The sequence below is a fragment of the Sorghum bicolor genome, chromosome 9 (genome assembly GCF_000003195.3).
Source record: "Sorghum bicolor cultivar BTx623 chromosome 9, Sorghum_bicolor_NCBIv3, whole genome shotgun sequence".
NCBI lineage: Eukaryota > Viridiplantae > Streptophyta > Magnoliopsida > Poales > Poaceae > Sorghum > Sorghum bicolor.
The window spans coordinates 57,127,748-57,140,239 of record NC_012878.2 but is presented as its reverse complement, the minus strand read 5'-3'; the positions used below and the strand labels follow the sequence as shown (position 1 = coordinate 57,140,239).

Below are 12,492 nucleotides of genomic sequence, written 5' to 3'. Positions count from 1 at the left end.
CGGCAAAGGCCATTGATCGCGCGCGCCATCGGTTACATTTCCATGCACGCGCCGCGCCATTACCGCCGGCCAACGAGTAGCTAGGCGCGCGAAGACACGATCGATCTGGTGCGTGCGCGGAGTGGTCGATGGCGTCGGCGGCGGGGACGACGACACAGAGGCGCGTCGGCGACGACGTGGAGTCTCAGCGGGAGCAGGGCGACGATGGTAGTAGCCGCCGCGAGCAAGAGCAAGAGCAGCGACGGCCTCTGCTGGACGAAGAACGGCGGCGCTCCTTGGCCGCGGACGACGGCGGCGGGATGAGCCCGGTCCAGCGTGCCATCAGCCAGACGTACCAGAGCACGGCGCACCTAGCGAAGCTGCTGCCGACGGGCACGGTGCTGGCGTTCCAGCTGCTGTCCCCGGTGGTGACGGCGGAGGGCCACTGCGCGCGCGCCAACCGCGCCATGGCCGCCGCGCTCCTGGCGCTCTGCGCGCTCTCCTGCTTCGTGCTCAGCTTCACCGACAGCTTCCGTGACGCCGCCACGGGCGCCGTCCGCTACGGCTTCGCCACCTCGCGGGGGTTATGGGTCATCGACGGCGGCGCGCCGCTGGACGACCCGCGCGCCGCGGCGGCGTACCGGATCCGGTTCCTCGACCTAGTGCACGCCGTGGTGTCCGTCATGATCTTCGCCGCCGTCGCGCTGCTCGACCAGAACGTCGTCACCTGCTTCTACCCCGTGCCGTCGGAGGACGCCAGGCAGGTGCTCACCGTGCTACCCATCGCCATCGGCGTCGTCGGGAGCATGCTGTTCGTCACCTTCCCCACCACCCGCCACGGCATCGGGTTCCCGCTATCTCAGCACTGATTAATAACTTATTAGTAGAATGATCGATTGCAACCTGTTTGAAACTTATTTGTATGTACTCTTATACCCATTTATATTTCCGGTTGTAAATAAATGGCACAAAAAAAAGATTGTGAACTCCATTGAAGGAGACATATATGAGTATATATAGCTAGATCTAGAAACACCTAATATTTGCATGAATTCATGATGATTTTGTTTCGTACACTGCTTCATGCATCATGCTATAACTTATGAGCTTGAAATGTGCTCCTCCTAATGTTTTGAATTATTAGCATGCGTGTAAGTTACATGGCAAGCGAAATAGTACATTTGTACACCACGCCAAAATAGCAAGAAACAAGCTGATACTTGCAAGTAAAATAATGTTAGATGAGGGACACCGCAGGATCGGATAAGTGTTAGATGACACGCACATTGCTATTTCAGCGCCACGGCGAGCTTGTTCGGAGCGCACAGCGAAGCATGCCAAACACCCCGTCCAACAAAGCTCTTGACGGACAGCAAACCCGGCAGACGCCAAGACTTCAAACGGCATGCAATGCAATGCCGGCACCTGTGTAGAGCTTTTTTTCTAAGCAAATGATGGGATCAAGAGCCCTAATGACGAGCCTTCAGCACGATCATATGCCATGACATCAAGCACGCTGACGAGAAGTGATGACAACACTGTCCTTTTATGAAACATGAGGAGGTTGAGATTTAGAGAGGAATGAAGTGAAGGAACTTTGGACCAAATCTGTGGCAAATACAAGCATCAAGCGGCACATTCACAGAAATTTAAGCCTGAATGCAGGCAGGACTCTAACCCTAACGACAGAAACCAGGGATGTATACTTCTGTCAAAAAAAAAGGAAAAAAAAACGGGGATGGATACTAATATTGGTTCTCTCTGTGTGTTAAATCTGAGACCAGACCATATAAATTCATAGTTCTATATATTGTGGGCAAATACTTCTTTATGTCACTTTAGTAGTAGGTCTATATATCATGGGGTATCAGTTTTCAGCTACTTATGGGTTGATTCCTAGTTGTCCTCCTTCCTCATATCTGATTTCACTACATATGGATTGAAATGAATACTCCTTCTGTCTCTAAATGTCTGTCGTTTTCGCTTTCTAGAAAATAAATTTGACTAAATATATATTAAAAAATAATAATACTTATGCTACACAATTAGTATCATTGGATAGATATTTGAATATAGGTTTTTAATAAATTTATTTGGACATAAAAATGTTGCACATATTTTTATAAATCGAGTCAAAGTTGTCGACATGCAAAGCGTGGCGACAAACATTTAAGGATAGAGGAAGTACATACACACCCAAACAAGGCCTAATAGGGGAAATGTACCACCGCAATCCACTCAAATATCCTTATCATAGTACTTTACTTTGGAACTGTCTCCATTTATATACAATGATGTCACTCCATTCGTTAGACTGATCAAATCGGTCACAATGCAGGGGCTTTGTTTGGGTACCACCTGAATTGTAGAAGCCAACTTTTAAAAGCTAGATTGCTATATATAAGCTGGATTATAAAAGTTGGATGGAAAAAAATTGTTTGATTCATAGCTGGTAAAAGCTAAGGTAAGCTATTATACAGGGTTAGATTACCAAAATACCATTATTCTTTGTGTTTATGTTAGTGCAATCACAATAGGAAGGGGTAGAATTGTCTCTTAACATCCAGAAGTTGCAAAAAGCTAGGTTGGATCAGCTTCCTAGATTGTACAATATGTAGCTCTCTAGATTGTATAGGCCGAGTGAAAGTTCGTGACTGTTTGGAGCTCCTCAAATTCTAGAAGCTAGCTTCTAGAATCCATCGAAATCTAAATAGGCCCATAGATCTATATCACCTCAATCAATAGGTGGGACCCACAAGAATAAAAAACTATCCCTCGTCCACCTTCTTTCTCCCACACCCATCTCCTCTCTTGGTCCTATATCATTCCACCTTCTCTTTTTCCACTACTCATACCCTCTGCACCCCCTCTGCCGCCTCCCTCCTCATTGCCTAAATCCCTCTCCAAGGCTCCACCTCCTCCTCCCTCCTCGTCAAATCTGGTGTGACCATGGAGACCCCTGCCCCCGCTCTTGGAGACCTAGCCTTTGGAGAGTGTGAGTGCAAGGAGCCTGTCCACCTAGGCCACCTTTATCACGGGCTCCTTTAGCTCCTAGGCTATAGGCTCCTTCGCCTAGATGTAGGGGTTTGGCGGGGCTCAGTCACAAGGATGGGGGTGATGATTGACGATGAGCTAGGTCAGAGAGAGTTAGGGGTTTCAAGCAAGGACAACAATGACAACGTTTTCACAGAGTGCCAACAATAAGAAAGAGAAGTAAGGTATAGAGATAAAAGTGTGATTTGGTTTTTGTTTAGAGCTGGTGAAAGCCCTAGTTTGGTTTTGGATAATTGATGAAACCCTAGTACTAACCTTTATGCTAAGTGTGTGTAGACTTAATGAGGTTGGTACATACCAAGTGATGGAGCAAGTGATGATCATGGTGATGATGGTGATGACCACAAGATGATCAAGTGCTCAACTTGTAAAAGAAGAAAGAGAAAAACAAAACCCTATGGAGATCAAGGCAAAGGTATTGCTTAGGGTTTTGGTTTTGGTGATCAAGGCACCGGCGGGATTCGGCGCTTTTCGAGAAAATGAAGTGCATATTTTCTATTGCGCCGGTGGGAAATTTGGAGAAGTCGCGGGAGTGAGAAACACTCATCGGACGCTAGCTTCTAAGGCACCGGACGCTAAGTCTGAGCGTCCGGTGCAGACAGTGCCTGGCCCAGCTAGGGTAAGGCACCGGACGATAGGCACCGGACGCTGGCTTGAGCGTCCGGTGGTTAGCGTCCGGTGTGCGGGCGTTTTGCGACCCTCTCTGCGCATGGGTCCGGTGAGCACCGGACGCTGAGGGTGCGTCCGGTGACCCTGCGAGTTTGCAGAGCTCTCTGCGCATGAGTCCGGTGTGCACCGGACGCGTCCGGTGCCAACCTGCTCAGCGTCCGGTGCTCTGCAGGTTACTGTTAGAGCGTGACACGTGGCTGACGTTGGAGCACCGGACGCTGGTGTTGAGCGTCCGGTGCCCCTTTAAGAGCGTCCGGTGACCCCGTTTTTCGCCCAGTAAAAGAGCCAACGGCTCTATTTGCTTGAGGGGTTATAAATACGTGTTTGGCTGGCTTGGGGCTCACACTCTTGGCATTCTAACATACTTGACATCCTTGTGAGCCTAAGCAAACACCTCCCACTCATCTCCTTCATAGATTAAACATCTTTGTGAGATTGGGAGTGATTCCAAGTGCATTTGCTTGAGTGATTGCATCTAGTGGCACTTGGGGATCGTTCTAGCTGCGGTTTTCTTGTTACTCTTGGTGGTTGCCGCCACCTAGACGGCTTGGAGCAGCGGAGGAGGATTGGCACGAGTTGGTGATTGTTCGTGGCCATCTCCCGGTGATTGTGAGAGGTTTGTGCCTACCTCGACGGAGAGCCAAAGGCAACATTAGTGGATTGCTCGTGTCCTTGAGCTACCTCACTTGTGGGTAGGTTCTTGTGGTGTCCTAGTGAGGACGAGGTTCGTGCTACACCTCTTAGCCACCGAACCACCAAGTGTTGGTCGACACAACGGGGACGTAGCGTGCCGGCAAGCACGTGAACCTCGGGAGAAAAATTGCTTGTCTCCATTGTGTTTGTTCATTGGATTTCTCCCGGTGATTGGACTTCATTTTATTGATTGGTTCATCCCCTCTACGCGGTGGTATAAAGATCAAACCTTCTCTCTTACATTCCCGCAAACTAGAGTAGCTTACTTACTTATATAGAAATTTTAGGTAGCTCTCTAGTGTAAGTAGTGACATAGCTCTTGTGTGCCTAGTGATCTTAACAACTAGAATTGTTGGATAGGTGGCTTGCAAACACCCCTTTTAGAGCTAGAGCAAAAAGCTTCGCTTTGTTATTCACTAACCTCTTGCTCTAGTGAGTTTGTAGAATTTTTAAATAGGCTATTCACCCCCCCTCTAGCCATATTAGGACCTTTTAGCTGGGCTCCATACAACGCACTAGATCACACCCAAAACCGACATATAAGCATCTACCGTTTAGGCTACCGTACATGACAGCATCATTAACTCTTCTCTTTTTCGTACACTTTAGACCACACACCCAAAAATTCTCCAAAAAATTACTAGAGAATAGAAAACTTCATTATATACAACTTTTGTATTGTAGGGTTTCATATAAAAGGTCTCCAAGGTGGAACAATTAAATAGGAAACATAACTGAATATTTCTAATGTCCAAATAGAACATAAACCTACAAAAATTCATAACCAGAGATAAAACTGATTCAAAAATTATAAACTTTACCAATTTGGAAAGATTAACAAGACTTCTACAACTTTTGTTCATATCAAAAGATTAAATTCTTCCATTACAATGTCCAAAAACTGCTTAGATCCAAAACTATCCAAATTCTCGTCATCGAAAATTAGTCTAATTGTAAAAGCAATATCTCCCAGAATGTAGGGGCTATGATAGTATTCTTAGTGTTCAGATAAAGATATTAAAGTCCTCTACAACTTCGTCTACAAGTCTAAAATTTATTGAAGCCTCTAAGATGCCGAAACATAATGATGAACAAAGACTGCTCAGTCTGACGAAAAAATTCAGACATGGACAAGATTGATTTCGAGAATCACTCCACAAAACCCATCCAAACAAGCGCTTCAATCCACAAAACTTGAGCAAAAGAAGGGGATTAATATTTGGCTTCTCACCTAGGGGAGCCACAGCGAGCACGACATCAAAAACTCTCAGCGATTACTCCTTTCCCTTGTCTCTTCACCTTTCGATCATCTCCAACTCGCAATGATCCCTGATGCCACGAAGGCCTTGCCATTCTGATCTACGCACCAAACATGGCTAAGCCCTCATGGACTGCAAGAGACATGGAAGATCAATGGGATACCCAAGATAGGAGATAGATCCTAACCGTTTGTGGGAGGAAGAACGACCACTCCTCTTTCCTTCTTTTTTCTTCCTTCGTGTGACCAAACAGAGGAGGGCGGCTGGTGGGGCAAAAAGGTCGTAGGGTTGAGGAAAAGAAAAAAACACAGCAGCAGGGGAGTTCGATGCATGACAGATAAAAGGGGGGTCGCGGTATTGTAGATGCGCTACAGTACTTTTTCTTTTTTTAAAAAAAAATGTTTTCTCTAGTGTTACAAGGATGTACGTGGTGGGCGTAATCGTGGCCGTGGTCGTGGACTTCAAACCGTTAGACCAAGGCAACCATTTGAGCTCAGTGTCAGATCTTCCAAAGGCAAACCTATTAGGCAGCTTTAGCATGTTCAGCAAGGGAAATCACACTGGCACTATGCATTCTCCTCAGAGTTCGGGTGTAGAAGAGTGGGCTTTGGAGAGAAGGGAATGTGTCAAAGATGATGATAACAATTTGGTCTCTCAAACTGATGAGTCCGAGGAGGAAAATGGTGAGCCTGTGAACGAGGAATATGATGAGCAGATTTCAGTCTATCCAAGGGACAATTTTGAGTCTAGCCCTGTACAAATGATGGATGATGCAAGTGACAATAACGATGGGAATGCTGAAGGAGATGAGGGTGAGGAGGATGGAGAGGACTATGAAGTTGAAGATCCTGGTGGTGGTGGTGATGATGATGATGATGTTGACATGGGTGGGGAGGATGACATTTAGGACGACGATGATGACAATGACAACGATGGTGGAGATGGAGCAGGCAACACAGATGAGGACGAAGGTGGTACATCATCATATTCTTCAGAGCATAGTGAATGTTGAGAGTGGATTGAAGTTGTGTAGGCTTGTGGTAAAATAATGTAACAGAGGCTTTGGTGGTCTCTCCAACACTAATGTTGAGTTGACAAACTTTTTAAGAGGCTACCCGTTCTAAACTGTGTTGTGTGGCTCGTTATTAGATAGAAGCCAATCAACATTAGACGATCGGCTTTGTACATGGATGTTCGAATCAGGTCATTTGCGGTGTATACATGTATACCAATTACCCAAAGTTGAAAAGAAGGGTTCAATCAACTGTATGTTTTTTGTTCTTCAACAGTTTTTTCATTGTTATACATTGGAAGCGTTCTCTTACGGTTGTCAGAAGCTTTGCATATAACAGTATACTGCGTACAACCCTAATACGCGAGGAAAACCACTATAGGCCCACATTGTGCCCTAATACTGCCATGATTGCGTACTTTTGGTTACTTGGTGTTTGGTGCCTGTGTTTCATTGAGATGATTCCAGTGGCTGACCATGAAAACACTTTGTATTCCAATTTGTTGTTTTACATTAACTTTGCATCATGCTTGAATACCCTACTCTAACTCGTACAATACTAGAGAGATTGGGTCTTCGAATCCCCATAGAACTGACCTAAAAAAACATTTGATGACCAAAAAAATTTCCATAGAACGATTGTGAGTGATGGATAAAAAAACTTTTATCTGTTTAAAATTAGTAGTTAGAACTAAACTATAGGTGTCTATAATAGTTTCTATCTATATCTATTGCTATATACTAAATTTGATGTAAAAAACACCACTTCTACCTCTCTTTCGAGTCCATGTGTATTACGACTCCAAATATTTGGATATGTGGCACACTTCGTACCTTTCTTAACCTCACATTAGATGCAAATTTAATAGCAACATGTTGAAGGTAAGTTAAACTCAAGTCATTTGCCTATACAAGTTTAATATTTTATTGAGCCTAACACTTAATATAGACCTTGTAATCTATTTGATTTAGTTAAAAGAAGGTTGGACCAAGATTAATTAAATCCAACAAAGAGAAAGCTAGGTCATTTTAATTGGTATAGATAGATTTAAGATGAACCCATAATAAGTTGTACATCATGTTACAACATTTAGATACCATATCGATGTTCTCAATAAATAGTAAAAATAAAAATGTGACAGAAATCATTTTCCTATAATAATAGTAAATATTGTAATTGTTTTCGATCTTTTCATCCTATTCTCTCCAAGGCTACGACATAAGGTATTGGCTGGTTTTACTAAGAATAATAATATATTGATGAATTATTGAGTAAGAGTATTACTACTTGATTTCCATTTCTATCCGTGACCCAAAACTCAAGCCTTGTTTAGTTCACTCAAAAATCAAAAAAATTTCAAGATTTCCCGTCACATTGAATTTTGCGGCACATGCACGAAGCACTAAATATAAATAAAAATAAAAACTAATTACACAGTTTACTTGTAAATCGTGAGATGAATCTTTTAAGCCTAGTTACTCCATGATTAGATAATGTTTGTCACATAAAAACGAAAGTGCTACTGTAAGACCAAATGATTTTCGGAACTAAACAAGACCTCATATGAGTTCGTATAACGCAAGTTCAACTAAGTTTAGTCATACTACATAGTTCATTTTAAAATTGAAACCATTAAATAGTATGACACAATCGGTATTTTCCGTTAATCCTAATGTCCAACTGTCATGAACAAAGTGAGAATTATATATATTTTTTACCCTGACAGCCCAACGAAGCTGTCTGCTCGCACGCACGCGTCCGTCTCACGTCACGTGAGTCGTGAGAGTTCCACGTGGGCTGTGTGCCCCTAGATTCCGCGCGCAGGCTCCTGCGCCTTCCAGAAGTTTCCGCACCCATCTCCAGAGGGGTCTCGTCGCCTCTTCTATCCAGACGTTTCCCTCTTCCCCTTTTCTCTCCCCCTCCCCTCTTCTCCTCCCCCGTACCAAACAAACCTCACCGAGTCGCAACGAGAGCGAGAACGAGAACCCCCCAAACGAGAGCGAGTCTCCGGCGATTACGAGGAGCGCGGGCACGCCAAAGCGGCGAAGCGCGAAGGAAGGAAGGAGGCAGCAGGATCAGCCATGGGGCTTGACTACTACAAGATCCTGGGCGTCGACAAGGGCGCCACCGACGACGACCTCAAGAAGGCCTACCGCAAGCTAGCCATGAAATGGCACCCCGACAAGAACCCCAACAACAAGAAGGAGGCCGAGAACAAGTTCAAGCAGATCTCGGAGGCTTACGAGGTAAGTGGGCGTCCGGAGAAGATCCACGCCAGATTCGTCTCCCCATCCTGTCCAATCGAGGTCGGCAATGCCGTGACGTGCTCTGACTCTCTGTTTGCCCGTGCAGGTGCTGAGCGACCCGCAGAAGCGCGCGGTGTACGACCAGTACGGCGAGGAGGGGCTCAAGGGGCAGGTGCCGCCGCCGGGCGCCGGCGGGGCGGGCCCTGGCGGCGCGACCTTCTTCTCCACGGGCGGCGACGGGCCGAATGTGTTCCGCTTCAACCCGCGCAACGCGGAGGACATCTTCGCTGAGTTCTTCGGCGGCTCCAGCCCCTTCGGCGGTATGGGCGGCGGTGGCATGGGCGGCAGCGGCATGGGGGGTGGGATGCCCGGCATGCGGACCGGCGGGACGAGGTTCTCCTCGTCCATTTTCGGGGACGATATATTCGGCTCTGCGTTCGGCGGCGGCCCGGACGGGTACGGCATGCACACCGGCGGGCGGCCCGTGAAGGCGCCGGCCATCGAGCGGAAGCTGCCGTGCAGCCTGGAGGAGCTGTACAAGGGCACCACCAAGAAGATGAAGATTTCCAGAGAAATTGCTGACGCCAGTGGGTGAGTGCCTGCCTTCTCTGTCTTAGCATTGTTTATACTCTTGTTGCTTAATAATATTTTTTGAAATTAAACTTCAATGCAATAGATAGATACTAGATAGAAGACGCCTTAAAATTGTTTGAGTAAACAAGATGAACTGATCTTTACCGGATTTATGCTTGGTCAATTTCTGCTGTTGAATTCATAGCTGAACCTGCATGTATGTGTAGTAGACACTTCCGTTCAATTTAGTGATACTTGTTATCCATCCACCTTCGGATACTCTGTCGGTCCCAAAATGAGTTCAATTCTAGATTTGAATCATGTTATAAACTTTCTTAAATTTGGCCAAGTTATAGAAGATAGTATCAATGTTTATGTCTCTGAGTAGGCTTACTATGCCATGATTAACCTGATGACCTTTAAATTGTTTTTTTACTCTTCAACCAGGTACAATTGTACCTTGTTTTTAGACATGGGGAGTAGTTGTCATTTTTTTCATTTGATGGTGTGTTAAACTAAACCAAGTTTCATCTAACCATTGGAGTAGTGGTTAGAGGTCACGTGACAGTTAATTTGGTTTGTGGGGATCGGAATGCTTTTGTCTAAGGACCAGTTCTTTCTTGCTAGTTTCCACCTGCCATCGTAGGTGGGTGGATCAACCCGTCCGACTACGTGTGGTTTGAGCTTTACTGCTTTAGCATCGGTAGCTCACTCAGTTGAATTGATTTGCATTTGCCATTTGGATGTGTCAGCTTTACTGATTCAGCATCGGTGGCTCAGTTTTGATTTGCATTTGCCATTTGGATGTCTTGTTCGGTCTGTCGGTCCATGAACTAGCTCCACAACAACTACTTACAAAACAAGAAAGCTGAGCTTCATTTGCAGCTTGTGTGCTGACCACTGCTACCTTCTCTGTGTGTGTGTGTGCAGGAAGACAATCCCAGTGGAAGAGATCCTAACGATCGACGTGAAGCCGGGGTGGAAGAAGGGCACCAAGATCACCTTCCCAGAGAAGGGCAACGAGACGCCCAACACGATCCCGGCCGACCTCGTCTTCATCATCGACGAGAAGCCGCACCCGGTGTTCACCCGCGATGGCAACGACCTGGTGGTGACCCAGAAGATCCCGCTGGCGGAGGCCCTGACGGGGTACACCGCTCACGTGACGACGCTAGACGGGCGCAGCCTGACGGTGCCCATCAGCTCCGTGATCCACCCGGGGTACGAGGAGGTGGTGCGCGGCGAGGGCATGCCCATCCCCAAGGACCCGTCCAGGAAGGGCAACCTCCGGATCAAGTTCGACATCAAGTTCCCGGCGAGGCTCACGTCGGACCAGAAGGCCGGCGTCAAGAGGCTTCTTGGACAGTAGAGCGCGTTGTGTTTTGTTGTTGTGTATCAGACGTTTTTCGTGTTGGACTGTTGGTTGATCGAAGTGGGGGACGCTGCCATTTGCAGCGTCCGCGACGACGACGAGGCAGGCCACCAAGTGTTGAACAGCTTGTTGTTATATATGGTTGAGAACTTGAGATGCATAGAATAGGATTCCTTGTGCTGTGCTATCTTGGTGGTTGTATGTTCATCTCGTAGTCCATGTCGTAGTCGTTGCAGCTTTGCAAAGGGAGGGATGGAATAATTGTTGAGCACATACAAATACTACGTTCTCTGTAATGTAAGTAATAGTTATTGCAACGGTATTTATACTCCCTCTATCCAAAAAAAAAAAATGGAATTCTAGATTTAAGATGAGTTATTAAACATTCATAAGTTCGAATGAGATTTTTAGTGCTCTGTGAACTCCGTTCGCGGAAAAAAAAAGTGATTTGTAGTATGTCTCTAAATATGTTTACAATAAAAATGCACTCCATTAAGTAATGATCTTTCAATATAATAAATGTTAGTGTTTTTTTTATAGATTTGAGTAACGCACTGAGTCAAACCTTTTGACCCTTAAAAGATAATATTAACATTTGGATCTTTAAATATGTTTAATATGAAATATTAATATTTGCATCTTTAAATAAGTTTATTATGACATCATATAATGTGATTGATCGAATGATGTTTATTTGAGGTAGTACACATTAAAGTTTTGGCAAATCTTCACTGTCTTCTGCATGATGTTTGGTTTTGGCAAATCTTCAGCATGATCTTAGGGTGCCCTTCGTCACCTGTCGTTGCAGTAGCTTGGTCTCTATCCTCTTTCTCGACTCGGTGCCGCCGCAACACTTTGCATGTCGGAGTTGCGCTCTCCCTCCGCCAGGTGTATTCGGCCCACCGTCACATACCACACCACTGCCGAATTTGCAATTCTCCGGAGGTCGCACTCGCACAGCATTGCCGGACGCGGTGTCACGGACGCCTGCAGCGCGCGGGGGCTATCTTTCCTGCATCCTCCGTCTGCCCATCTCGGGCTCTCGGCCTCGGGGTCGCGCCGTGTTTACTTTTGGATTTAGCTGTATTTTTATTTTATTTAGCAATTAGTGTGTAATTATAAACTAATTACTAGTTTTAAAAGTTTCATTTTGTGATTTATAGACAAATTATATAATTAGTTTTTTTTACTGCATTTAATACTCCATATATATGTCTAAAGATTCGATGTAATTAGTAAAAAGTTTTGGTGTGAAACTAAGAGGTTGTTTAGTTCCCAAAAATTTTAGATTTTTTTTAGATTTTTCATCACATTGAATCTTGTAGCATATACATGGAGCATTAAATATAGATAAAAAATAATTAACTGCATAGTTTGTCTATAATTTGTGAAAGCATAATTAGTTAATAGTTGGACAATAATTGATAATACAAATATAAGTATTACCATAGCCATTTTGTAAAATTTTCTGCAAGTAAACAGAGCCTAAACAAGTCCTTAGGTGTTCGGACACTTATCTTATTTAATATTTAATCACATATATATAATACTAAATATAGACTATTTACGAAATTAAAACATATCTAAAAAATAATTTATGAGATAAGTTTTTTAAACCTAATTAATATATACTT

The 12,492-nt window shown here is 44.9% G+C and overlaps 2 protein-coding genes across 2 annotated transcripts; both read left to right on the top strand.

Moving 5' to 3' along the window:
• LOC8074592 lies at positions 1–1,014 on the top strand. Its single transcript, XM_002441470.2, has one exon. It carries the CDS (start codon positions 129–131, stop codon positions 846–848), a length of 720 nt encoding a protein of 239 aa, XP_002441515.1. The 5' UTR covers positions 1–128; the 3' UTR covers positions 849–1,014.
• LOC8074590 (dnaJ homolog subfamily B member 4) lies at positions 8,537–11,177 on the top strand. Its single transcript, XM_002441468.2, has 3 exons — positions 8,537–8,913; positions 9,020–9,504; positions 10,417–11,177. The coding sequence occupies exons 1-3, from the start codon at positions 8,749–8,751 to the stop codon at positions 10,853–10,855; spliced, it is 1,089 nt and encodes a 362-aa protein (XP_002441513.1). The 5' UTR covers positions 8,537–8,748; the 3' UTR covers positions 10,856–11,177.

Excerpts from the sequence above, each read along its gene's own strand:
- LOC8074590 (XM_002441468.2), top strand. The coding sequence starts at position 8,749 with ATGGGGCTTGACTACTACAAGATCCTGGGCGTCGACAAGGGCGCCACC. Across the intron at positions 8,914-9,019 it reads AGATCTCGGAGGCTTACGAG|GTGCTGAGCGACCCGCAGAA; the intron begins GTAAGTGGGCGT and ends TTGCCCGTGCAG. Across the intron at positions 9,505-10,416 it reads GAAATTGCTGACGCCAGTGG|GAAGACAATCCCAGTGGAAG; the intron begins GTGAGTGCCTGC and ends GTGTGTGTGCAG.
- LOC8074592 (XM_002441470.2), top strand. The coding sequence starts at position 129 with ATGGCGTCGGCGGCGGGGACGACGACACAGAGGCGCGTCGGCGACGAC.